General features: G+C 47.3%; 1 protein-coding gene across 1 annotated transcript; it reads right to left on the reverse strand.

The window, feature by feature from the left end:
• Nucleotides 1-10,502: 10,502 nt before the first annotated feature.
• Nucleotides 10,503-13,382, reverse strand: LOC122939597 (lamina-associated polypeptide 2, isoforms alpha/zeta-like). Its single transcript, XM_044295704.1, has 2 exons — nucleotides 13,294-13,382; nucleotides 10,503-13,222 (listed from the first exon to the last, which is right to left on the reverse strand). Exon 2 carries the CDS (start codon nucleotides 13,217-13,219, stop codon nucleotides 11,981-11,983), a length of 1,239 nt encoding a protein of 412 aa, XP_044151639.1. The 5' UTR covers nucleotides 13,220-13,222; nucleotides 13,294-13,382; the 3' UTR covers nucleotides 10,503-11,980.
• Between the last annotated feature and the right edge of the window lie 14,309 nt (nucleotides 13,383-27,691).

The raw sequence follows: 27,691 nt of genomic DNA on the forward strand, positions 1-27,691 counted from the left end.
GCTTCACGTTACTGTGAGTTGTATTGCTGTGGAGCCGTGTGATACACTGATATGCTTCACGTTACTGTGAGTTGTATTGCTGTGGAGCAGTGTGATACACTGATACGCTTCATGTTACTGTGAGTTGTATTGCTGTGGAGCAGTGTGATACACTGATATGCTTCACGTTACTGTGAGTTGTATTGCTGTGGAGCAGTGTGATACACTGATACGCTTCACTTTACTGTGAGTTGTATTGCTGTGGAGCAGTGTGATACACTGATACGCTTCACGTTGCTGTGAGTTGTATTGCTGTGGAGCAGTGTGATACACTGATATGCTTCACGTTACTGTGAGTTGTATTGCTGTGGAGCAGTGTGATACACTGACACGCTTCACATTACTGTGAGTTGTATTGCTGTAGAGCAGTGTGATACACTGATATGCTTCACGTTACTGTGAGTTGTATTGCTGTGGAGCAGTGTGATACACTGATACGCTTCACGTTGCTGTGAGTTGTATTGCTGTGGAGCAGTGTGATACACTGATACGCTTCACGTTGCTGTGAGTTGTATTGCTGTGGAGCAGTGTTATACACTGATATGCTTCACGTTGCTGTGAGTTGTATTGCAGTGGAGCAGTGTGATAAACTGATATGCTTCACGTTAGGCCCCATGCACACGGCCATGTTTCACAGCCGTGTGCGGGCCGTGGAACCGCGGCCTGGATCCCTCCTGAGAGCAGGAGCGCACGGCGTCACTGGTTGCTATGACGCCGTGCGCTCCCTGCTGCCGGCACAGTACAGTAATACACTGGTATAGATCACACCAGTGTATTACTGTACTGTGCCAGCAGCAGGGAGCGCACGGCGTCATAGCAACCAGTGACGCCGTGCGCTCCTGCTCTCAGGAGGGATCCAGGCCGCGGTTCCACGGCCCGCACACGGCTGTGAAACACGGCCGTGTGCATGGGGCCTTACTGTGAGTTGTATTGCTGTGGAGCAGTGTGATACACTGATATGCTTCCCGTTACTGTGAGTTGTATTGCTGTGGAGCAGTGTGATACACTGATATGCTTCACGTTACTGTGAGTTGTATTGCTGTGGAGCAGTGTGATACACTGATACGCTTCACGTTACTGTGAGTTGTATTGCTGTGGAGCAGTGTGATACACTGATATGCTTCACGTTACTGTGAGTTGTATTGCAGTGGAGCAGTGTGATACACTGATATGCTTCACGTTACTGTGAGTTGTATTGCTGTGGAGCAGTGCGATACACTGATATGCTTCACATTACTGTGAGTTGTATTGCTGTGGAGCAGTGTGATACACTGATATGCTTCAAGTTACTGTGAGTTATATTGCTGTGGAGCAGTGTGATACACTGATACGCTTCACGTTACTGTGAGTTGTATTGCTGTGGAGCAGTGTGATACACTGATACGCTTCACGTTACTGTGAGTTGTATTGCTGTGGAGCAGTGTGATACACTGATATGCTTCACGTTACTGTGAGTTGTATTGCTGTGGAGCAGTGTGATACACTGATACGCTTCACATTACTGTGAGTTGTATTGCTGTGGAGCAGTGTGATACACTGATACGCTTCACGTTGCTGTGAGTTGTATTGCTGTGGAGCAGTGTGATACACTGATACGCTTCACGTTGCTGTGAGTTGTATTGCTGTGGAGCAGTGTGATACACTGATATGCTTCACGTTGCTGTGAGTTGTATTGCTGTGGAGCAGTGTGATACACTGATAAGCTTCACATTACAGTGAGTTGTATTGCTGTGGAGCAGTGTGATACACTGATATGCTTCACGTTACTGTGAGTTGTATTGCTGTGGAGCAGTGTGATACACTGATATGCTTCACGTTACTGTGAGTTGTATTGCTGTGGAGCAGTGCGATACACTGATATGCTTCACGTTACTGTGAGTTGTATTGCTGTGGAGCAGTGTGATACACTGATATGCTTCACGTTACTGTGAGTTGTATTGCTGTGGAGCAGTGTGATACACTGATATGCTTCACGTTACTGTGAGTTGTATTGCTGTGGAGCAGTGTGATACACTGATACGCTTCACGTTACTGTGAGTTGTATTGCTGTGGAGCAGTGTGATACACTGATATGCTTCACGTTGCTGTGAGTTGTATTGCTGTGGAGCAGTGTGATACACTGATACGCTTCACATTACTGTGAGTTGTATTGCTGTGGGCAGTGTGATACACTGATACGCTTCACGTTGCTGTGAGTTGTTTTGCTGTGGAGCAGTGTGATACACTGATACGCTTCACGTTGCTGTGAGTTGTATTGCTGTGGAGCAGTGTGATACACTGATAAGCTTCATGTTACTGTGAGTTGTATTGCTGTGGAGCAGTGTGATACACTGATATGCTTCACATTACTGTGAGTTGTATTGCTGTGGAGCAGTGTGATACACTGATACGCTTCACCTTACTGTGAGTTGTATTGCTGTGGAGCAGTGTGATACACGGATACGCTTCACATTACTGTGAGTTGTATTGCTGTAGAGCAGTGTGATACACTGATACGCTTCACGTTGCTGTGAGTTGTATTGCTGTGGAGCAGTGTGATAGACTGATATGCTTCACGTTGCTGTGAGTTGTATTGCAGTGGAGCAGTGTGATAAACTGATATGCTTCGCGTTAGGCCCCATGCACACGGCCGTGTTTCACAGCCGTGTGCGGGCCGTGGAACCGCGGCCTGGATCCCTCCTGAGAGCAGGAGCGCACGGCGACACTGGTTGCTATGACGCCGTGCGCTCCCTGCTGCCGGCACAGTACAGTAATACACTGGTATAGATCACACCAGTGTATTACTGTACTGTGCCGGCAGCAGGGAGCGCACGGCGTCATAGCAACCAGTGACGCCGTGCGCTCCTGCTCTCAGGAGGGATCCAGGCCGCGGTTCCACGGCCCGCACACGGCTGTGAAACACGGCCGTGTGCATGGGGCCTTACTGTGAGTTGTATTGCTGTGGAGCAGTGTGATACACTGATACGCTTCACGTTACTGTGAGTTGTTTTGCTGTGGAGCAGTGTGATACACTGATATGCTTCACGTTACTGTGAGTTGTATTGCTGTGGAGCCGTGTGATACACTGATATGCTTCACGTTACTGTGAGTTGTATTGCTGTGGAGCAGTGTGATACACTGATACGCTTCACGTTGCTGTGAGTTGTATTGCTGTGGAGCAGTGTGATACACTGATATGCTTCACATTACTGTGAGTTGTATTGCTGTGGAGCAGTGTGATACACTGTTACGCTTCACGTTACTGTGAGTTGTATTGCTGTGGAGCAGTGTGATACACTGATACGCTTCACGTTACTGTGAGTTGTATTGCTGTGGAGCAGTGTGATACACTGATACGCTTCACGTTACTGTGAGTTGTATTGCTGTGGAGCAGTGTGATACACTGATATGCTTCACGTTGCTGTGATTTGTATTGCTGTGGAGCAGTCTGATATACTGATACGCTTTACGTTACTGTGAGTTGTATTGCTGTGGAGCAGTGTGATACACTGATACGCTTCACGTTACTGTGAGTTGTATTGCTGTGGAGCAGTGTGATACACTGAGACGCTTCACGTTACTGTGAGTTGTATTGCTGTGGAGCAGTGTGATACACTGATATGCTTTACGTTGCTGTGAGTTGTATTGCTGTGGAGCAGTGTGATACACTGATACGCTTCACGTTACTGTGAGTTGTTTTGCTGTGGAGCAGTGTGATACACTAATATGCTTCACGTTACTGTGAGTTGTATTGCTGTGGAGCAGTGTGATACACTGATACGCTTCACGTTGCTGTGAGTTGTATTGCTGTGGAGCAGTGTTATACTCTGATATGCTTCACGTTGCTGTGAGTTGTATTGCAGTGGAGCAGTGTGATAAACTGATATGCTTCACGTTAGGCCCCATGCACACGGCCATGTTTCACAGCCGTGTGCGGGCCGTGGAACCGCGGCCTGGATCCCTCCTGAGAGCAGGAGCGCACGGCGTCACTGGTTGCTATGACGCCGTGCGCTCCCTGCTGCCGGCACAGTACAGTAATACACTGGTATAGATCACACCAGTGTATTACTGTACTGTGCCAGCAGCAGGGAGCGCACGGCGTCATAGCAACCAGTGACGCCGTGCGCTCCTGCTCTCAGGAGGGATCCAGGCCGCGGTTCCACGGCCCGCACACGGCTGTGAAACACGGCCGTGTGCATGGGGCCTTACTGTGAGTTGTATTGCTGTGGAGCAGTGTGATACACTGATATGCTTCACGTTACTGTGAGTTGTATTGCTGTGGAGCAGTGTGATACACTGATATGCTTCACGTTACTGTGAGTTGTATTGCTGTGGAGCAGTGTGATACACTGATACGCTTCACGTTACTGTGAGTTGTTTTGCTGTGGAGCAGTGTGATACACTGATATGCTTCACGTTACTGTGAGTTGTATTGCTGTGGAGCAGTGTGATACACTGATACGCTTCACATTACTGTGAGTTGTATTGCTGTGGAGCAGTGTGATACACTGATATGCTTCACGTTACTGTGAGTTGTGTTGCTGTGGAGCAGTGTCATACACTGATATGCTTCACGTTACTGTGAGTTGTATTGCTGTGGAGCAGTGCGATACACTGATATGCTTCACGTTACTGTGAGTTGTATTGCTGTGGAGCAGTGTGATACACTGATATGCTTCAAGTTACTGTGAGTTGTATTGCTGTGGAGCAGTGTGATACACTGATACGCTCCACGTTAATGTGAGTTGTATTGCTGTGGAGCAGTGTGATACACTGATACGCTTCACGTTACTGTGAGTTGTATTGCTGTGGAGCAGTGTGATACACTGATATGCTTCACGTTACTGTGAGTTGTATTGCTGTGGAGCAGTGTGATACACTGATACGCTTCACATTACTGTGAGTTGTATTGCTGTGGAGCAGTGTGATACACTGATACGCTTCACGTTGCTGTGAGTTGTATTGCTGTGGAGCAGTGTGATACACTGATACGCTTCACGTTGCTGTGAGTTGTATTGCTGTGGAGCAGTGTGATACACTGATATGCTTTACGTTGCTGTGAGTTGTATTGCTGTGGAGCAGTGTGATACACTGATAAGCTTCACATTACTGTGAGTTGTATTGCTGTGGAGCAGTGTGATACACTGATATGCTTCACGTTACTGTGAGTTGTATTGCTGTGGAGCAGTGTGATACACTGATATGCTTCACGTTACTGTGAGTTGTATTGCTGTGGAGCAGTGTGATACACTGATACGCTTCACGTTACTGTGAGTTGTATTGCTGTGGAGCAGTGTGATACACTGATATGCTTTACGTTGCTGTGAGTTGTATTGCTGTGGAGCAGTGTGATACACTGATATGCTTCACGTTACTGTGAGTTGTATTGCTGTGGAGCAGTGTGATACACTGGTATGCTTCACGTTACTGTGAGTTGTATTGCTGTGGAGCAGTGTGATACACTGATATGCTTCACGTTACTGTGAGTTGTATTGCTGTGGAGCAGTGTGATACACATATACGCTTCACGTTACTGTGAGTTGTATTGCTGTGGAGCAGTGTGATACACTGATATGCTTCACGTTGCTGTGAGTTGTATTGCTGTGGAGCAGTGTGATACACTGATACGCTTCACATTACTGTGAGTTGTATTGCTGTGGGCAGTGTGATACACTGATACGCTTCACGTTGCTGTGAGTTGTTTTGCTGTGGAGCAGTGTGATACACTGATACGCTTCACGTTGCTGTGAGTTGTATTGCTGTGGAGCAGTGTGATACACTGATAAGCTTCATGTTACTGTGAGTTGTATTGCTGTGGAGCAGTGTGATACACTGATATGCTTCACGTTACTGTGAGTTGTATTGCTGTGGAGCAGTGTGATACACTGATACGCTTCACCTTACTGTGAGTTGTATTGCTGTGGAGCAGTGTGATACACTGATATGCTTCACGTTGCTGTGAGTTGTATTGCAGTGGAGCAGTGTGATAAACTGATATGCTTCGCGTTAGGCCCCATGCACACGGCCGTGTTTCACAGCCGTGTGCGGGCCGTGGAACCGCGGCCTGGATCCCTCCTGAGAGCAGGAGCGCACGGCGACACTGGTTGCTATGACGCCGTGCGCTCCCTGCTGCCGGCACAGTACAGTAATACACTGGTATAGATCACACCAGTGTATTACTGTACTGTGCCGGCAGCAGGGAGCGCACGGCGTCATAGCAACCAGTGACGCCGTGCGCTCCTGCTCTCAGGAGGGATCCAGGCCGCGGTTCCACGGCCCGCACACGGCTGTGAAACACGGCCGTGTGCATGGGGCCTTACTGTGAGTTGTATTGCTGTGGAGCAGTGTGATACACTGATATGCTTTACGTTGCTGTGAGTTGTATTGCTGTGGAGCAGTGTGATACACTGATACGCTTCACGTTACTGTGAGTTGTATTGCTGTGGAGCCGTGTGATACACTGATATGCTTCACGTTACTGTGAGTTGTATTGCTGTGGAGCAGTGTGATACACTGATATGCTTCACGTTACTGTGAGTTGTATTGCTGTGGAGCCGTGTGATACACTGATATGCTTCACGTTACTGTGAGTTGTATTGCTGTGGAGCAGTGTGATACACTGATACGCTTCATGTTACTGTGAGTTGTATTGCTGTGGAGCAGTGTGATACACTGATACGCTTCACGTTACTGTGAGTTGTATTGCTGTGGAGCAGTGTGATACACTGATACGCTTCACGTTACTGTGAGTTGTATTGCTGTGCAGCAGTGTGATACACTGATATGCTTTACGTTGCTCTGAGTTGTATTGCTGTGGAGCAGTGTGATACACTGATATGCTTCACGTTACTTTGAGTTGTATTGCTGTGGAGCAGTGCAATACACTGATATGCTTCACGTTACTGTGAGTTGTATTGCTGTGGAGCAGTGTGATACACTGATACGCTTCACGTTGCTGTGAGTTGTATTGCTGTGGAGCAGTGTTATACACTGATATGCTTCACGTTGCTGTGAGTTGTATTGCAGTGGAGCAGTGTGATACACTGATACGCTTCACGTTGCTGTGAGTTGTATTGCTGTGGAGCAGTGTTATACACTGATATGCTTCACGTTGCTGTGAGTTGTATTGCAGTGGAGCAGTGTGATAAACTGATATGCTTCACGTTAGGCCCCATGCACACGGCCGTGTTTCACAGCCGTGTGCGGGCCGTGGAACCGCGGAGTGGATCCCTCCTGAGAGCAGAAGCGCACGGCGTCACTGGTTGCTATGACGCCGTGCGCTCCCTGCTGCCGGCACAGTACAGTAATACACCGGTATAGATCGTACCAGTGTATTACTGTACTGTGCCGGCAGCAGGGAGCGCACGGCGTCATAGCAACCAGTGACGCAGTGCACTCCTGCTCTCAAGAGGGATCCAGGCCGCGGTTCCACGGCCCGCACACGGCTGTGAAACACGGCCGTGTGCATGGGGCCTTACTGTGAGTTGTATTGCTGTGGAGCAGTGTGACACACTGATATGCTTCACGTTACTGTGAGTTGTATTGCTGTGGAGCAGTGTGATACACTGATACGCTTCACATTACTGTGAGTTGTATTGCTGTGGAGCAGTGTGATACACTGATATGCTTCACGTTACTGTGAGTTGTATTGCTGTGGAGCAGTGTGATACACTGATATGCATCACATTACTGTGAGTTGTATTGCTGTGGAGCAGTGTGATACACTGATACGCTTCACGTTACTGTGAGTTGTATTGCTGTGGAGCAGTGTGATACACTGATATGCTTCATGTTACTGTGAGTTGTATTGCTGTGGAGCAGTGTGATACACTGATATGCTTCATGTTACTGTGAGTTGTATTGCTGTGGAGCAGTGTGATACACTGATACGCTTCACGTTACTGTGAGTTGTATTGCTGTGGAGCAGTGTGATACACTGATACGCTTCACGTTACTGTGAGTTGTATTGCTGTGGAGCAGTGTGATGCACTGATATGCTTCACGTTGCTGTGAGTTGTATTGCTGTGGAGCAGTGTGATACACTGATGCGCTTCACGTTACTGTGAGTTGTATTGCTGTGGAGCAGTGTGATACACTGATATGCTTCACGTTACTGTGAGTTGTATTGCTGTGGAACAGTGTGATACACTGATACGCTTCACATTACTGTGAGTTGTATTGCTGTGGAGCAGTGTGATACACTGATACGCTTCACGTTGCTGTGTGTTGTATTGCTGTGGAGCAGTGTGATGCACTGATATGCTTCACGTTGCTGTGAGTTGTATTGCTGTGGAGCAGTGTGATACACTGATATGCTTCACGTTACTGTGAGTTGTATTGCTGTGGAACAGTGTGATACACTGATATGCTTCACGTTACTGTGAGTTGTATTGCTGTGGAACAGTGTGATACACTGATACGCTTCACATTACTGTGAGTTGTATTGCTGTGGAGCAGTGTGATACACTGATATGCTTCACGTTGCTGTGAGTTGTATTGCTGTGGAGCAGTGTGATGCACTGATATGCTTCACGTTGCTGTGAGTTGTATTGCTGTGGAGCAGTGTGATAAACTGATATGCTTCACGTTACTGTGAGTTGTATTGCTGTGGAACAGTGTGATACACTGATACGCTTCACATTACTGTGAGTTGTATTGCTGTGGAGCAGTGTGATGCGTTAATTTCTTAACGTTAATTTGTTTTCCCTTAGTCCTAACAGCAGCACATGTGGGGTTTATCCGCCCCAGTGAAACTGGTAGGACAGACGGAATGTTTAATGAAGTAAAGTAATCAAATAAATCCACGCCCCCATTACCTCACTATAAGAGGCCAAACCCCCCATACATCAGTGTGTCATAACAAGAAACTCTCAAAAAACAAAGGGAGGGATATTTGTGTGCTGCTGTTAGGACTAAGGGAAAACAAATTAACGTTAAGAAATTAACGCTTCCCTTACGTCCTAACCAGCAGCACATGTGGGGACTTAGCAAGAAGTTAGCCTAAAGGGTAGGGACTTCAATGCTGAATGGAATTCAAAACAGACCGCCCAAAGGCAGTGTCTTCTGATCCCCTGAGGTTGAGTCTATAATGGCTCACAAAGGTAGAATGTGAGCTCCAGGAGGCCGCGGAACAGATCTGTTCCAGAGGAATAAGAGACCTTTCGGCCCAACTAGTAGAGACTGCTCGGGTGGAGTGAGCAGTGACAAAGGCAGGAGGAGGTCTATTCTGGGAAGCGAAAGATTCTCTGATGGCCTCTCTGATCCATCTACTTAGAGTAGGCTTAGAGGCCTTCTTCCCTTTATTCCTGCCAAAGAACAGGATAAGAAGATTCTCTGACCTTCTGAACTCCCGGGATCTCTCAATGTAGATTCTCAAACATCTGGCCACATCCAGAGTATGGAGGGAAGTTTCTTCTGCAGAGGAAGAAGAGGAACATAACACAGGCAAAGACACAACTTGATTAATGTTGTGCACAGAGGGCACCTTAGGCAAAAAGGTGGGTAAAAAACGTAAAAGGACTCTGTCCGGTAAAAATAAAGTGTATGGCTCATATGCCGAAAAAGCCTGAAGCTCTGAAATGCGTTTGGCCGAAGTTACGGCCAACAAAAAGGTTACCTTCCAGGATAAAAACTTAAAGTCCACTTCTTCCAAGGGTTCAAAGGGAGGACCACTCAACCCTTTAAGCACCACTGAGAGATCCCACTGCGGTATAGGTCTTGAAATGCTAGGCTTAAGACGTACGGCTCCTTTAAGGAACCTCTTAATCAGAGGGTCTTGATGTAAAGATCTGCCAAAGGCGGCTGACAGAGCAGAGATCTGTACCTTGAGTGTAGAAGGGCTGAGGCCCTTATCTAGTCCATCCTGCATGAACTGAAGAATAGTTGATACTGGAGGATCCTGAGATGGTACTTGATGAGATGCACACCATAGAAGAAAAATGCGCTTTACCCTGGCGTAGGCCTTGACAGTCGCAGGAGCTCTGGAATGAGACATCGTTCTTAAGACCGCTGCTGATAGCCCTTCAGGCTCTAGAAGGGACTCATCAATCTCCAGGCTGTCAGATTGAGTCTGGATGGATCCAGGCAGAGCTGAGTGCCCCGGGACACCAGGTTCTGCATTGGGGGAAGCTTCCAATATTGCCCTCGGCTCATCTGCATGAGCAGGGTAAACCAAGACCTCCTGGGCCAGAATGGAATCACGGCTATTACTGAGGCTTGGTCCTGCCGAATCTTCATCAATACCCTGGGTATCATGGCGATGGGAGGAAAGATGTAGGCCAGCCTGAACTCCCATGGAATTGACAGAGCATCTACTGCCAAGGGATTGTCCTCCCGATACAGGGAACAGAACGTTTCCACTTTGGCATTGAATCTTGTCGCCATGAGATCTATGTCCGGGCGACCCCACCGGAGAGTGATCTGATGAAAGATCTCCTGATTCAGAGACATTTCTCCCAGAGCTGGGACTCCTCTGCTGAGCTGGTCCGCAACCACATTCAGGGACCCCCGAATGTGGACTGCTGAAAGGTGGGAAAGATTCTGCTCTGCCCAAGACAGAATTAGACCTACTTCTGAGAGTAGACTCTGAGACCTGGTGCCTCCCTGTTTGTTGATGTAAGATACCGCAGTAGAATTGTCTGAGCGAACCCTTACAGCCTTGTTTCTGATAAGGGGGAAAAAATGAAAGAGAGCCATCCGGATTGCTCTGAGTTCTCTCAGATTGGATGACATCAAACGCTCTTGAGGGCTCCAGGATCCTTGAACTTGAAGTTCCTCTAGATGGGCACCCCAGCCTAGAAGGGATGCATCTGTCGTCAACAGGATCCAACAAGGTTGGATCAAGGACCTCCCATCTTTGACCTGTTTCCACCACTTCAGTGAGCGGCGAGCTTGAGATGACAGGGAGCACTTTGTCTCTAGCCCTCTGGGAGTTCGATCCCATAGACTCAGAACTTCCGCTTGAAGAGGGCGAATATGCCACAAGGCCCAAGGAACCGCATCCACGGCTGCTGACATTAGGCCTAACATCCTCATCAATACTCTGATAGTTACCCGGCGGGGAACCATGAGTTGATCTGCAGTCTTGGAAATGCGTAACTTCCTTTCCGGAGAAAGGTAGAGCGTCATGTTGGCAGAATCTATTATGAACCCCAGAAACCTCCTGGTAGTGGAGGGAGAAATCTCTGACTTCTGCCAATTGATAATCCAGCCCAAGCGCTGGAGGAAGGACTGAGCCTGCAGAAGATGAAGATGAAGCGTCTCTACCGAGTGGGCTTTTAGAAGCCAATCGTCCAGATATGGAATGATCTCCAGGCCTCTCAATCTGAGGGGAGCTACTACAGCTATCACCACTTTGGTGAAGATGTAGGGCGCGGTTGTGATGCCGAAGGGAAGTGCGGCAAACTGAAAATGTTTCACCGTCCCTCTGAGACTTACTGCCACTCGTAGATACTTCCTGTGGGCCTGGCACACAGGGATGTGGAGATAGGCATCCCTTAGATCCAGTGTGACCATCAGGTCCCCTGGGCTCAGGATGCTGATTACCGATTTGATGGTTTCCATCCGGAACCGCCTTTTCTTTATGAATCGGTTGAGGTAGCGGAGATCTATGATCATGCGCCAACCTCCTGTGGCTTTGGGAACAAGGAAAACTGGCGAATAGACGCCGGATCCAATCTCTTCTGGAGGAACCTCCTCCAAGGCCCCTTTCCGCCTGTATTCCAGTATAGACTCCTCCAACACCGTTTGCTTCGCGCGTGGAAGTAATCTTGTCAAAACAAATTTTTCTGGGGGAACAGATAAAAATTCTATCCTGTACCCTGTCCTTATTATATTCAGGACCCAGGGATCTGGAACAAACTCTGTCCAGGTATTTAGAAAAAGAGTTAAACGGCCTCCGACTGGGAGGTCTGAAAGAATAGGAGTCAAATTTATGACTGGATCTGACGGAAGGGGAGGGCCGTCACTGGTCGGCTTTATTGTTTTTGTTCCCACCGGAACGATATGATCCTCCCCTCCTGGACCCACGGCCTCGCTGAGGCCTGGATTGGCCCTGAAAGGATCTGGACCCTCTACCCTGCCTACCCCTACCCTTAGGGGTTTGAGGAAGGCATTTGCCCTTTTTATCGGCAAGACCCTCCATAATGCGGTCCAGTTCAGTCCCAAAAAGCCTTCCTGGCTCGTAAGGGAGGCTGCATAAATTATACTTGGAGGCATTATCTGCCACCCAAGGTTTTAGCCATAGTGGCCTCCTACCCGCTGCAGAGAGGGCCATAGCTTTAGAGGCTAATTTTAACTGTTGTGGGCCAGAGTCACACAGAAATTCCACGGCACGTAGAATGGACTTAAACTGCGCCAGGATGTCATCACGGGATATGCCAGAGTCGATATCCGACTGCACCTGTCGGAGGCGTCTTTGGAGGAAGACGGCTACCTCCGTAGAGGATATGGCCACAGATGCAGCAGCAGCAGCAGTGGAGTAAGACCTTCTCAAGGTGCATTCTACCCGCCTGTCCATCGGGTCCTGTAAGTTGGAGCCGTCATCAGCCGGGACAAGAGTCCTCTTAGACAATTTTGCAATTGCCAAATCAACTTTGGGCACAGTGCCCCACTGGTCAAATTGGGAAGTCACAATCGGGAACATGGACTTGAAGCGCTTTGAGATGACCGGTGCCTTCTCAGGATGTTTCCATTCTAGCTTCATTAATCGAGACAGAGTCTCGTCCACTTTGAAGGCCCTTGGCCCCCTAGAGGTGGACTCTGAAGCTTCCCCGGGATCAACATCCTGGTCCCCCGACCGGATGGATCTAAGTAACCTCTGGGTCTTCTCTACAGGAAAGGCGTACCTTCCAGCCTCTTCTTCCTCCCCGCTAGACTCAGAGGAATGGACTTCGTCCACGGTATGGTAGACTTCCTCCTGCATAGGAGTGGGTCTCAGAGGAGATCGGACACTGGGTCTTCTGGATGACACGGAATCCCTTAGGGTGTTCATTGAGGACTCCACAAAGTCCTTTACCCAGACTACTACGTCCCGTATGGTAGGCTCCGTATCAGGAGGCAGAGGAGGAGGAGGACGGCAAGAGGGACACCTATTAAATTCATAGGAGTCCGCTAGAGGGGTGTCACAATCCCTACACGCCAAATGCTTGCGCTTGGATGACGTCTTGCGCCCAGTCCGATCCCCATCACCGGCAGAGGACATTATCTGCAGAGAAAGAGTTAAAAATGAATGAACAATGTCTATTCATTAGCTAACCAAGGAAGCAGCAAACCTACCAGACACAGGAAAGCTGGTGACTAAAGTAGTCTGCCTCAGTAACCAACCCAAGGCTGCAACAGCACAGCCTGGAAGGACTGGAGGCTTTATATATTCAAATTTGGCGCCCAAAATGACGTCAGACGCCAGGTTTGAACAAACTTTAATCATTGTTGTTCAGCAACAAACCACCAGAGGGCGCTGGAACACAATGTGTGTAAGCCAAACAGGAAGCTGAATGCAGGAGCTCCGAGCCTCCAAACTGCCGGCAGCACCAGCTTCATCAGATAAGCTGCAACCCTGAAAGAGAAACACAAGGTTAGCATGAAATCTAAGAGCATGGCAGCCAAATGGCTGCCCCGTCTGTCCTGCAGTCCCAAGGACAGAAAAAAACACACTGATGTATGGGGGGTTTGGCCTCTTATAGTGAGGTAATGGGGGCATGGATTTATTTGATTACTTTACTTCATTAAACATTCCGTCTGTCCTACCAGTTTCACTGGGGCGGATAAACCCCACATGTGCTGCTGGTTAGGACGTAAGGGAAACACTGATATGCTTCACGTTGCTGTGAGTTGTATTGCTGTGGAGCAGTGTGATACACTGATATGCTTCACGTTACTGTGAGTTGTATTGCTGTGGAGCAGTGTGATACACTGATATGCTTCACGTTACTGTGAGTTGTATTGCTGTGGAACAGTGTGATACACTGATATGCTTCACGTTACTGTGAGTTGTATTGCTGTGGAGCAGTGTGATACACTGATACGCTTCACGTTGCTGTGAGTTGTATTGCTGTGGAGCAGTGTGATACACTGATATGCTTCACCTTGCTGTGAGTTGTTTTGCTGTGGAGCCGTGTGATACACTGATATGCTTCACGTTGCTTTGAGTTGTATTGCTGTGGAGCAGTGTGATACACTGATATGCTTCACGTTACTTTGAGTTGTATTGCTGTGGAGCAGTGTGATACACTGATACGCTTCACGTTGCTGTGCGTTCTTCCAACAACATATAACTGTTAATAAAAATATACTATAAGACCGAGGTTAAAAGAAGCTACAGGTGGTAAATAGGTCAAGCTAAGGACTTACTTATGAACCAGTTCTTTATATTTACATTATTAAAGTTTACTACTCTACCAGGTGTGTGGATTTTTTGTGTGTGTGTGTTGTGGTGGAGGGCGTGATTGCATGCTAGGGTGTGGGAAGGCGGGATCCAGGGGACCCAAGTAAATTCTTGCTCAGGGTCCAATCAATATTAAAGACGGCCCTGAAATGAGGTAAGCAACGACATGAGTGACTCTGTTAAAAACAATGAGAACCCTCTAGTACAGATATAGATACAGATATAGATAATGCGTAGCTTGCTTCTTCAGAGGACATAATCGTAACAGTCTATAGAAAGTGTGCTGCAGTTGTTAAAGAGTATTACAGTCAATGATTTGCTAAAACTTTTTAAAACTCATTAACCATGGCGTTGATCGAACTAAATGAAAGCACCACACCTGTCTGTAGGTTGTCTCCAGCATTGCAGCTCCGCTCTATTGAAGCAACTCACCAAAAAGATTAAGATACTCCTGGGGTGTTTTTTATTCTACAAGTAGATGTAGACAAGAGACTATTAGGCCTCATGCACACGACCGTTGTGTGCACCCGTGGCCGTTGTGCCGTTTTCCGTTTTTTTCTGCGGCTCCATTGACTTTCAATGGGGCCGTAGAAAACTCGGCTTGTGCACCGTTTTTACACCGTGCCCGTGACCCGTGTTTCGAGGCCGTGAAAAAAATATAACCTGTCCTATTTTTTTCACGGCCAACGGTTCACGGGCCCATTCAAGTCAATGGGTCCGTGAAAATCACGGATGCACACAAGATTGTCATCCGTGTCCGTGATCCGTGTCCGTGATCCGTGTCCGTTTTTTCCTATCATTTCAATGGCAAACTTGACTTAGATTTTATTTTCATTTTTCATGTCCGTGGATCCTCCAAAAAACAAGGAAGACCCACGGACGAAAAAACGGTCACGGATCACGGACCTACGGACCCCGTTTTTGCGGACCGTGAAAAAATACTGTCGTGTGCATGAGGCCTTAGGCCTCCTGCACACGAACGTTTTTTTACACGGTCCGCAAAAACGGGGTCCGTAGGTCCGTGATCCGTGCCCGTTTTTTCTTCCGTGGGTCTTCCGTGATTTTTGGAGGATCCACGGACATGAAAAATGAAAAAAAAATCTAAGTCAAGTTTGCCATTGAAATGATAGGAAAAAACGGACACGGATCACGGACACGGATGACAATCTTGTGTGCATCCGTGATTTTCACGGACCCATTGACTTGAATGGGCCCGTGAACCGTTGGCCGTGAAAAAAATAGGACAGGTCATATTTTTTTCACGGCCAGGAAACACGGCTCACGGATGCGGCTGCCAAACGGTGCAGTTTCTGATTTTTCCACGGACCCATTGAAAGTCAATGGGTCCGCAAAAAGACGGAAAACGGCACAACGGCCACGGGTGCACACAACGGTCGTGTGCAGGAGGCCTTAGTCAGCTGTCCGATTAAAAACCTGTATAAGGCCTCCTGCACACGACAGTATTTTTTAACGTCCCGCAAAACGTGGTTCCGTTGTACCGTGATCCGTGCCCGTTTTTTCTTCTGTGGGTCTTCCGTGATTTTTGGAGGATCCACGGACATGAAAAATGAAAAAAAAATCTAAGTCAAGTTTGCCATTGAAATGATAGGAAAAAACGGACACGGATCACGGACACGGATCACGGACACGGATGCCAATCTTGTGTGCATCCGTGATTTTCACGGACCCATTGACTTGAATGGGTCCGTGAACCGTTGGCCGTGAAAAAAATAGGACAGGTCATATTTTTTTCACGGCCAGGAAACACGGATCACGGACGCGGCTGCCAAACGGTGCAGTTTCCGATTTTTCCACGGACCCATTGAAAGTCAATGGGACCGCAGAAAAACACTTTAAACGGGACAACGGCCACGGGTGCACACAACGGTCGTGTGCAGGAGGCCTTAGGCTACTTTCACACTGGAGTTTCTGGGTCCGCTTGTGAGATCCATTTCAGGTCTCTCACAAGCGGCCCAAAACGGATCAGTTCAGCCCCAACGTTAAGAATGCATAAGTTTGGCTCCATTGCGCCTGTATTCTGCTCTGGAGGCGGAAACCAAAACGCTGCTTGCACCGTTTTGATGTCCGCCTGACGATTCGGAGCCAAATGGATCCGTCCTGACACACAATGTAAGTCAATGGGGGCAGATCCGTTTTCACTGACACAATATGGTGCAATTGAAAACGGATCCGTCCCCCATTGACTTTCAATGTAAGTCAGGACGGATCTGTTTTGACTTAGACTTTTTTTAAAAAGAATAATACAAACGAATCCGTTCTGAACTGATACAAGCGTTTGCATTAACAGTGCAGATCCGTCTGTGCAGATACAATACGGATTCGCACACAGGTGTGAAAGTAGTCTTAGTTACAAGCAACACATTTCAGTATCAGACTGATGCACTCATCAGGCTATATACAACGTAAATCAGTTTAAAATATTTTATTACAGGAAGCACAAAAATGCATCACAATGACGCAATTTTAAAAATAATATAACCAGTAATTATCTATAAAATCAATGGGTGGAATTTATCATTCCCCTATAGGCAGTTTTCTGTCATAAAAGAATCACAAACCTCACATCTGTGATTTTTTTAATTACCACAGTAAACAAAATATAATCGAAAGTGGCATTTCTATGCTGCCCCCACCACTTTCTAAAAAGGTAAGTCCTCTGGCATTAATGACGACCGCCACTGTTGCTGTGTATTTCTGTCAGGGCACTCAGAATGCTCCTAATTAGGGCTCATGTACACAAACAAATTTTCTTTGACTGTTCCATTTTTTTTTTGCGGACCATATGCAGAACCATTAATTTCAATGGGTCCACAAAATAAACGGGAGTTACTCCCTGTGCATTCCGTTTCTGTATGTCCGTATTTTCGTTCCTCAAAAGAATAGAACATTTCCTATTATTGTCCGCATTACGGACAAGGATAGTACAATTCTGTTAGGGGCCAGCTGTTCCATTCCGCAAAGTACGGAATGCACATAGATGTCATCCGTATTTTTTGCGCAAAACACATACGTGTTCATGAGCCCTAATGGACATCACCGTGGCTCAGCAGTTAGTACTGGTGCATTGCTGTGCGGGGGTCCTAGGATGGAGTCCATGGAGTTTGTATGTTCTCCCCGTATTTAGATAGGTCTCCTCCGGGTACTCTGGTTTCCTCCCACACTCCAAAGGGCAGCTTGATGCTAATGTCTGTAAAGCGGAATATAGCAGTGCTTTATAAGTGAATAAAATAAATTAATTAATAATCTATGACGAGGACCTCAGATCAGGTGATATCAAATATTGGAGTCTATGATAAATTATCCCTAATGTCATATTTTTATGCAGGATCAAATTGACAGCACAATAATTCCCATACTGTATGTGACACACTAGAAAAGATGAAGCCATGTGATTATCATATAATATCTACTAGTTATTGAGAGATATGTCAATCTATTATCTCTGGATTTTTTTAATACTAGAAAAAAAAAAGAATAAACATAGGGTGCAAATATTTTTTGTGTTCTGACTTAGAGGCCAATTATTTTATTGTTTTAAAAATGTCACTTTTGAAATGTGAGCCATGTGTACAAGAAATGAAATTTCCACATTAACCAGAACAATATTTTTCCTTTCATTAGTATTATTGGTGAATCATATACAGCCAGGTCCATAAATATTGGGACATCAACACAATTCTAACATTTTTGGCTCTGTACACCACCACAATGGATTTGAAATGAAACGAACAAAATGTGCTTTAACTGCAGACTAGAGTTGAGCGAACACCTGGATGTTCGGGTTCGAGAAGTTCGGCCGAACTTCCCGGAAATGTTCGGGTTTGGGAGCCGAACCTGACCCAAACTTCGTCCCGAACCCGAACCCCATTGAAGTCAATGGGGACCTGAACTTTTCGGCACTAAAAAGGCTGTAAAACAGCCCAGAAAAGGGCTAGAGGGCTGCAAAAGGCAGCAACATGTAGGTAAATCCCCTGCAAACAAATGTGGATAGGGAAATGAATAAAAATAAAATAAATAAAAATTAACCAATATCAATTGGAGAGAGGTCCCATAGCAGAGAATCTGGCTTCATGTCACCCACCACTGTAACAGTCCATTGTCATATATTTAGGCCCCGGCACCCAGGCAGAGGAGAGAGGTCCCGTAACAGAGAATCAGTCTTCATGTCAGCAGAGAATCAGTCTTCATGTCATAGCAGAGAATCATGCTTCACGTCACCCAACATTGGAACAGTCCATTGTCATATATTTAGGCCCCGGCACCCAGACAGAGGAGAGGTTCATTCAACTTTGGGTTGCCCCGCAATATAATGGTAAAATGAAAATAAAAATCGGATTGAATGAGGAAGTGCCCTGGAGTACAATAATATATGGTTAAAGGGAGGTAGTTAATGTCTAATCTGCACAAGGGATGGACAGGTCCTGTGGGATCCATGACTGGTTCATTTTTATGAACGTCAGCTTGTCCACATTAGCTGTAGACAGGCGGCTGCGTTTGTCTGTAATGACGCCCCCTGCCGTGCTGAATACACGTTCAGACAAAACGCTGGCCGCCGGGCAGGCCAGCACCTCCAAGGCATAAAAGGCTAGCTCTGGCCACATGGACAATTTAGAGACCCAGAAGTTGAATGGGGCCGAACCATCAGTCAGTACGTGGAGGGGTGTGCACACGTACTGTTCCACCATGTTAGTGAAATGTTGCCTCCTGCTAACACGTTGCATATCAGGTGGTGGTGCAGTTAGCTGTGGCGTGTTGACAAAACTTTTCCACATCTCTGCCATACTAACCCTGCCCTCAGAGGAGCTGGCCGTGACACAGCTGCCTTGGCGACCTCTTGCTCCTCCTCTGCCTTGGCCTTGGGCTTCCACTTGTTCCCCTGTGACATTTGGGAATGCGCTCAGTAGCGCGTCTACCGACGTGCGCTTGTACTCGCGCATCTTCCTATCACGCTCTAGTGCAGGAAGTAAGGTGTCTTTGTACCGTGGATCCAGCAGGGTGGCAACCCAATAGTCCGCACACGTTAAAATGTGGGCAACTCTGCTGTCATGGCACAGGCACTGCAGCATGTAGTCACTCATGTGTGCCAGGCTGCCCAGAGGTAAGGACAAGCTGTCTTCTGTGGGAGGCGTATCGTCATCATCCTGCGTTTCTCCCCAGCCACGCACCAGTGATGGGCCCGAGCTGCATTGGGTGCCACCCCGCTGTGACCATGCTTCATCCTCATCCTCCTACACCTCCTCCTCATCCTTGTCCTCCTCGTCCTCCAGTAGTGGGCCCTGGCTGGCCACATTTGTACCTGGCCTCTGCTGTTGCAAAAAACCTCCCTCTGAGTCACTTCGAAGAGACTGGCCTGAAAGTGCTAAAAATGACCCCTCTTCCTCCTCCTCCTGGGCCACCTCCTCTTCCATCATCACCCTAAGTGTTTTCTCAAGGAGACATAGAAGTGGTATTGTAACGCTGATAACGGCGTCATCGCCACTGGCCATGTTGGTGGAGTACTCGAAACAGCGCAACAGAGCACACAGGTCTCGCATGGAGGTCCAGTCATTGGTGGTGAAGTGGTGCTGTTCCGCAGTGCGACTGACCCGTGCGTGCTGCAGCTGAAACTCCACTATGACCTGCTGCTGATCGCACAGTCTGTCCAGCATGTGCAAGGTGGAGTTCCACCTGGTGGGCACGTCGCATATGAGGCGGTGAGCGTGAAGGGCCGAAGTTATGCTGTAGCGCAGACAGGCGAGCAACGGCTCTCTTGGAGAAGTAGTGCCGGCTGGGAACAACATACTGTGGGACAGCAAGCGACATGAGCTGTTTGAAGCTGTCTGTGTCCACCAGCCTAAATGACAGCATTTCATAGGCCAGTAGTTTAGAAATGCTGGCATTCAGGGCCAGGGATCAAGGGTGGCTAGGTGGGAATTTACGCTTTCTCTCAAATGTTTGTGAGATGGAGAGCTGAACGCTGGCGTGTGACATGGTTGAGATGCTTGGTGACAGAGGTGGTGATGGTGTTGGTGGTACATCCTCTGTTTGCTGGGTGGCAGGTGCCAACGTTCCTCCAGAGGCGGAGGAAGAGGAGGAGGCGGCAGCAGCAGAAGAGGCCGAGGTGGCAGCAGCAGAAGAGGTAGCAGGGGGCGCCTGAGTGACTTCCTTGTTTTTAAGGTGTTTTCTCCACTGCAGTTCATGCTTTGCATGCAGGTGCCTGGTCATGCAGGTTGTGCTAAGGTTCAGAACGTTAATGCCTCGCTTCAGGCTCTGATGGCACAGCGTGCAAACCACTTGAGTCTTGTCGTCAGCACATTGTTTGAAGAAGTGCCATGCCAGGGAACTCCTTGAAGCTGCCTTTGGGGTGCTCGGTCCCAGATGGCGGCGGTCAGTGGCAGGCGGAGTCTCTTGGCGGCGGGTGTTCTGCTTTTGCCCACTGCTCCCTCTTTTGCTACGCTGTTGGCTCGGTCTCACCGCTGCCTCTTCCTCCAAACTGTGAAAGTCAGTGGCACGACCTTCATTCCATGTGGGGTCTAGGACCTCATCGTCCCCTGCATCGTCTTCCACCCAGTCTTGATCCCTGACCTCCTGTTCAGTCTGCACACTGCAGAAAGACGCAGCAGTTGGCACCTGTGTTTCGTCATCATCAGAGATGTGCTGAGGTGGTATTCCCATGTCCTCATCATCAGGAAACATAAGTGGTTGTGCGTCAGTGCATTCTATGTCTTCCACCGCTGGGGAAGGGCTAGGTGAATGCCCTTGGGAAACCCTGCCAGCGGAGTCTTCAAATAGCATAAGAGACTGCTGCATAACTTGAGGCTCAGACAGTTTCCCTGGTGTGCATGGGGGTGATGTGCCAGACTGATGGGCTTGGTTTTCAGGCGCCATCTGTGCGCTTTCTGCAGAAGACTGGGTGGGAGATAATGTGAACGTGCTGGATCCACTGTCGGCCACCCAATTGACTAATGCCTGTACCTGCTCAGGCCTTACCATCCTTAGAACGGCATTGGGCCCCACCAAATATCGCTGTAAATTATGGCGGCTACTGGGACCTGAGGTAGTTGGTACACTAGGACGTGTGGCTGTGGCAGAACGGCCACGTCCTCTCCCAGCACCAGAGGGTCCACTAACACCACCACGACCATGTCCGCGTCCCTTACTAGATGTTTTCCTCATTGTTACCGTTCACCACAATAAGAAAAATATTATTTGGCCCAATGTATTGAATTCAAATTCAGGCCTTTTTTTTACAAACACCTAACACTATCTGGCTATCTATTTAGGTACCGTATTACACTAATAAAGCCACAGCAGTAATGACAGATTTAGCCGAATATAAATTTGAGGCCTAGTATTTAGGAGCTGGATGACAGGTATACGTTTATGGACAGAATTAGACTTGGAAATGCACGGTAGTGTGTGAAGTTATTGTGGATGACCCTATCAGCACCTTGAATCTAATATACCCTTTTAGGGATAGATTTAAAGTAGGTCTGATAGAGCAGAAACCACTAATTGAGAGAATTGCTAAGTTGGGAATTGTATTTCAACCCAGAATAAAAACTGTGCTTTGACGGACCCAAAATAATTTGACCAGCTACAGCAATAACCACAGATTTAGCTGAATATAAATTTGAGGCCTATTATTTAGGCGCTGGGTGACAGGTATACGTTTGCAGACAGAATTAGACTTGGAATTGCACAGTAGCGTGTGTGTGAAGTTATTGAGAATGACCCTATCTAATATACCCTTTTAATGAATAGATTTAAAGCGGCCCTGATACAGCAGAAACCACTAATTTAGGAAATTGCGAAGTTGGGAATTGTATTTCAAATTTAGGTTACTGCTATTTTGGCAATTGTATTTCATCCCTCAATAAAATAGCAAGCACAGCCAAGCCCCTGATGTAGGATATAGCCAAAAAATAACCACACTATTGATGGTTAAATGCACTTGGTGACAGCTTGACCCTGATGTAGGAAATAGCCAAAAAATAACCACACTATTGATGGTTAAATGCACTTGGTGACAGCTTGCCCCATATGCAGGATTTAGCCAAAAAATAACCACACTATTGATGGTTAAATGCACTTGGTGACAGCTTGACCCTGATGTAGGATATAGCCAAAAAATAACCACACTATTGATGGTTAAATGCACTTGGTGACAGCTTGACCCTGATGTAGGATATAGCCAAAAATAACCACACTATTGATGGTTAAATGCACTTGGTCACAGCTTGCCCCATATGTAGGATATAGCCCAAAAAAAAACACACTATTGATGGTTAAATGTACTTGGTGACAGCTTGACCCTGATGTAGGATATAGCCAAAAAATAACCACACTATTGATGGTTAAATGCACTTGGTGACAGCTTGCCCCATATGTAGGATATAGCCAAAAAATAACCACACTATTGATGGTTAAATGCACTTGGTGACAGCTTGACCCTGATGTGGGATATAGCCCAAAAAAATAACCACACTATTGATGGTTAAATGCACTTGGTGACAGCTTGACCCTGATGTAGGATATAGCCAAAAAATAACCACACTATTGATGGTTAAATGCACTTGGTGACAGCTTGACCCTGATGTAGGATATAGCTAAAAAAACACACTATTGATGGTTAAATGCACTTGGTGACAGCTTGCCCCATATGTAGGATATAGCCAAAAAATAACCACACTATTGATGGTTAAATGCACTTGGTGACAGCTTGCCCCATATGTAGGCTTATAGCCAAAAAATAACCACACTATTGATGGTTAAATGCACTTGGTGACAGCTTGCCCCTGATGTAGGATATAGCCAAAAAATAACCACACTATTGATGGTTAAATGTACTTGGTGGCAGCTTGTGCTGGCGCACCACAAGACACAAAATGGCCGCCGATCACCCGAGAAAAAAGTGAATGAAAAACACTCTGGGCAGCCTAAAAACAGTGAGCAATTGAATAGCAGCAGTTCAATGATCCACAGCTGTAGATCGATCACTGACTTAAGTATTTTGGAGTAGTTAATCACTGCCTAATCTCGCCCTAACAGTCGCAGCTGCAACCTCTCCATACACTGATCAGAGCAGAGTGACGTGCGGCGCTACGTGACTCCAGCTTAAATAAAGGCTGGGTCACATGCTGGACTGGCCAATCACAGCCATGCCAATAGTAGGCATGGCTGTGACGGCCTCTTGGGGCAAGTAGTATGATGCTTGTTGATTGGCTGCTTTGCAGCCTTTCAAAAAGCGCCAAGAAAACGACGAACACCGAACCCGAACCCGGACTTTTACTAAAATGTTCGGGTCCGTGTCACGGACACCCCAAAATTCAGTACGAACCCGAACTGAACCCGAACTATACAGTTCGGGTTCGCTCATCCCTACTGCAGACTGTCAGCTTTAATTTGAGGGTATTTACATCCAAATCAGGTGAACGGTATAGGAATTACAACAGTTTGCATATGTGCCTCCTCTTGTAAGGAACCAAAAGTAATGGGACAAATGGCTTATCAGCTGTTCCATGGCCAGGTGTGTGTTATTCCCTCATTATCCCAATTACAATGAGCAGATAAAAGGTCCAGAGTTAATTTCAAGATTTTATTTGCATTTGGAATCTGTTGCTGTTAACTCTCAAGATGAATTCCAAAGATCACCATGCTGATTGCACATCCTTTCTAATGTGCTCCTCTCTCACACAAGATCACCTTCACTTCGGTCTTCGCCGGAATTTATATCGTTTCTCCTCTCTCCCTAACTGGAACAGTCTAGTATGAAGTATAAAGAATTCTCTGGATCGCCGCCCGATGTCTCTCCACATGCTTTCCAAAATTCTTTTCATTGTTGATGGATTACATGTATCTTTAGCTGTCGCTTATTTGCATATGTGGGGTATTGCTCATGTTTCTGTGGTGAGTCAGGGGGACATGTGTCTATATTCAGCACACATGACCCAGATTCATTGTATACAATGTTTTTAATTCATTCTTTGTTGTGTCTGTTGCTTTAAATAAATTTGGTATTTTTATAGATGTGCGGCTATTATCTCGGTATTCTTTTCTTTTTTGTCTATCATATTGTATATCCATACCGTGTGCCGGCACTCTTATTCTAATTCTGATGTGCCCCCGCTCTCCGTAATACAGAATTCCAAAGAGCTATCACTATCAGTGAAGCAAGCCATCATTAGGCTGAAAAAAAAAAAAAAACATTGGTGAGATAGCAAAAACATTAGGCGTGGCCAAAACAACTGTTTGGAACATTCTTAAAAAGAAGGAAGACCTTTAAGCTACTCCACACTTCAATGGTGACCCTAAGCTGTATCGAGGGTTCATAAATCAATGCAACCTTCATTTTGAACTCTTGCCTCACCAATTTGCCTTGGACAAAGCCAAAGTGGCTTTTCTTATGTCACACCTTACTGGAGAGGCACTGGCCTGGATCAACCCTCTCTGGGAAAGGAATGACCCAGTCTTAATGGATCTACAGGCCTTCCTAGAAGCCTTCCGCAGGGTGTTCGACGAGCCAGAACGCACCACCTCAGCCACATCCTCTATACTGCGGTTGCATCAAGGGAGCCAATTCGTGCCTGGAATAATGAGGCACTCGTGGATACTTTTTGGGAAGGTCTCTGTGGGAAAATTAAGAACAAGCTGCCCAGATGGGATGTTCCTTCTACCTTGGATGACCTCATCTCCCTGGCTACTTGAATTTATTTACGGTTCCAGGAACCTGCCAGAGAGGTGGCATGTGAGAGGAGACCTTTTCGCCTGGCGTCTTCCCTTCAGCGAGCTCCTACCCCTCAACCTTTCATGTTGTCTGCAGCTCCAGAGCCTATGCAAGTCGACCAAGTCAGGCTGACTGAACAGGAAAGTGATCACCGCCGTGCTAAAGAACTTTGTTTCTATTGCTTGTTCCCTGATGCCAGGAAACTCCCGAGCCTTGGGTCTGTTAAAGAGGCGACCCTAGGTTAAGATAATTCCTCTTCCATCTTGGACTCCCAGGTCGCTGGGAACCATGTAATGGGAACCATGTTGTCCGAGTAGTACGCCACTTTTAAAGACTGACAATAATACGCACAAAACCCCCCCAAAAAAAGTTAACAAACATTCTTTCCTGTATATTTACTAGAGGTGGGACGACGAATACGTCAAATACACAAATCCCTCGAATCTTGCTGGATTTGTGGGATTCGTGGACTCAAATCCTGATGTTCCATAATGGGATTTGTTGTCGACGAATCCCGTTATCGACAAATCGGCTGATTTGTTGCTATGCAGGCGGGAGCGGGCGGTTTACTTTAACCAGAGCGGGCGGCGGCATAACGTCACTAACTCATGTGACGCGCCTGCTCCGCCTGCTTAATTCACGAAGCGGGTGGAGCAAGCGTGTTACGTGGGTGAGTGACGTTACGGCGCCGCCTGCTCTGCCTGTTACTGGAGCTTCATTGTAAGGTAATAAAGATGCGCTGAACCTGATTTATAGTTAAAGTAAAAGTTTCTTCCAGGCCGGGGCTGTTATGGGGAGGGGGGTCTGTGGATGGAGCTGTTATGCGGGGATCTGTGGATGGCGCTGTTATGGGGAGGGGGATCTGTGAATGGCACTGTTATGGTGGATCTGTCAATGGCGCTGTTATGGGGGGAATCTGTGGATGTCACATATAGCATAAGATGCTATATAGTGTCATCCACAGATTCCCTCTATAACAGTGTAAAGAAAAAGGGGGTCAGTCAGCACATCCCAATGCGCAGGGGCACGTTCATAGGGCTGAAAACACTGTAAAACGAAACATGCAAATGCAACAGCTCTCTGCAAACCAAATAAAGTACAAGAATGCATAATAATTGCTAATGCTATACTAATAAATTAGAGATGCTTGGCAAATAATTTTGTACAAAATTATTTGAGGCCAATCTGCCGCACGTCACGGCGATCTCTGTAAGACGAGTTCCTAACACTAAATTCTACCTGATCTGCAGTAAGGACAGCGTCCTGACAGCACCCCAAAAAGCCCTTTTTAGGGCTAGTACATCAGTCTGCTTTAGTTTTTTTTCTCTGTAATCTAATTGCAGTTGCCTGCCAGTGTGTGTGTCCGGCACACAGCGTGTACTGTGCCCACTACTGCCAGTGCCCAGTTGCACCACTCACAGGGCCGGCTCCAGGATCATGTGGGCCCTTGGGCGATAAAGTCTCAGTGGGCCCCCTTACACAGTGGTAACTCTTTGAATACAGATAATACAGTAGATATCACCTGCAGTCCTATGTAACAGCATAGATAACACAGTCATGGCTGAGTACAGAAAATGTAGTAGTGTTACCTGCAGTCCTATGTAAAACCACAGATAACACTAGTGCTGATAATGTGATAGTGTTACCTGCAGTCCTATGTAAAACCACAGATAACACTAGTGCTGATAATGTGATAGTGTTACCTGCAGTCCTATGTAAAACCACAGATAACACTAGTGCAGATAATGTGATAGTGTTACCTGTAGTCCTATGTAAACCACAGATAACACTAGTTTAGATCATGTAGTAGTGTTACCTGCATCCTTGGTGTGCCTCCCAGTGCCTCTACCACGGACTCCATGCTGGCGGTGCCCTCCTCTTCCTTCTTCATCTTGCCCTGCACAGAATGTCCTGATGCCGCTGTGTCAAGACAAAGGGAACACTGTGGGCATGGTGATGGTGACACACGGGGACAGACACTCACACACACACGGGGACAGGCACACACACGGGGACAGACACAGACACACACACACGGGGACAGACACACACACACGGGGACAGAAACACACACACGGAGACAGACACACACACACGGGGACAGACACACACACACGGAGACAGACACACACAGGAGGACAGACACACACACGAGGACAGACACACACACGGAGACAGACACACACACACGGGGACAGACACACACACGGGGACAGACTAACACACACACACGGAGACAGACACACACACGGGGACAGACACACACACGGGGACAGACACACACACACACACGGGGACAGACACACACACGGGGGCAGACACACACGGGGACAGACACACACACACTCACGGGGACAGACACACACACACACGAGGAAAGACACACACACAAACGGGGACAGACACACACGGGGACAGACACACACACGGGGACAGACACACACACACGCTGGGACAGACAGACACACACACGTGGACAGACACACACACACACGGGGACAGACACACACACGGGGACAGAGACCTGTGCGATCATCAATCAACTTCTATCTAATGTGTGGCCA

This window comes from Bufo gargarizans, chromosome 5 (assembly GCF_014858855.1).
Source record: "Bufo gargarizans isolate SCDJY-AF-19 chromosome 5, ASM1485885v1, whole genome shotgun sequence".
Taxonomy (NCBI): domain Eukaryota; kingdom Metazoa; phylum Chordata; class Amphibia; order Anura; family Bufonidae; genus Bufo; species Bufo gargarizans.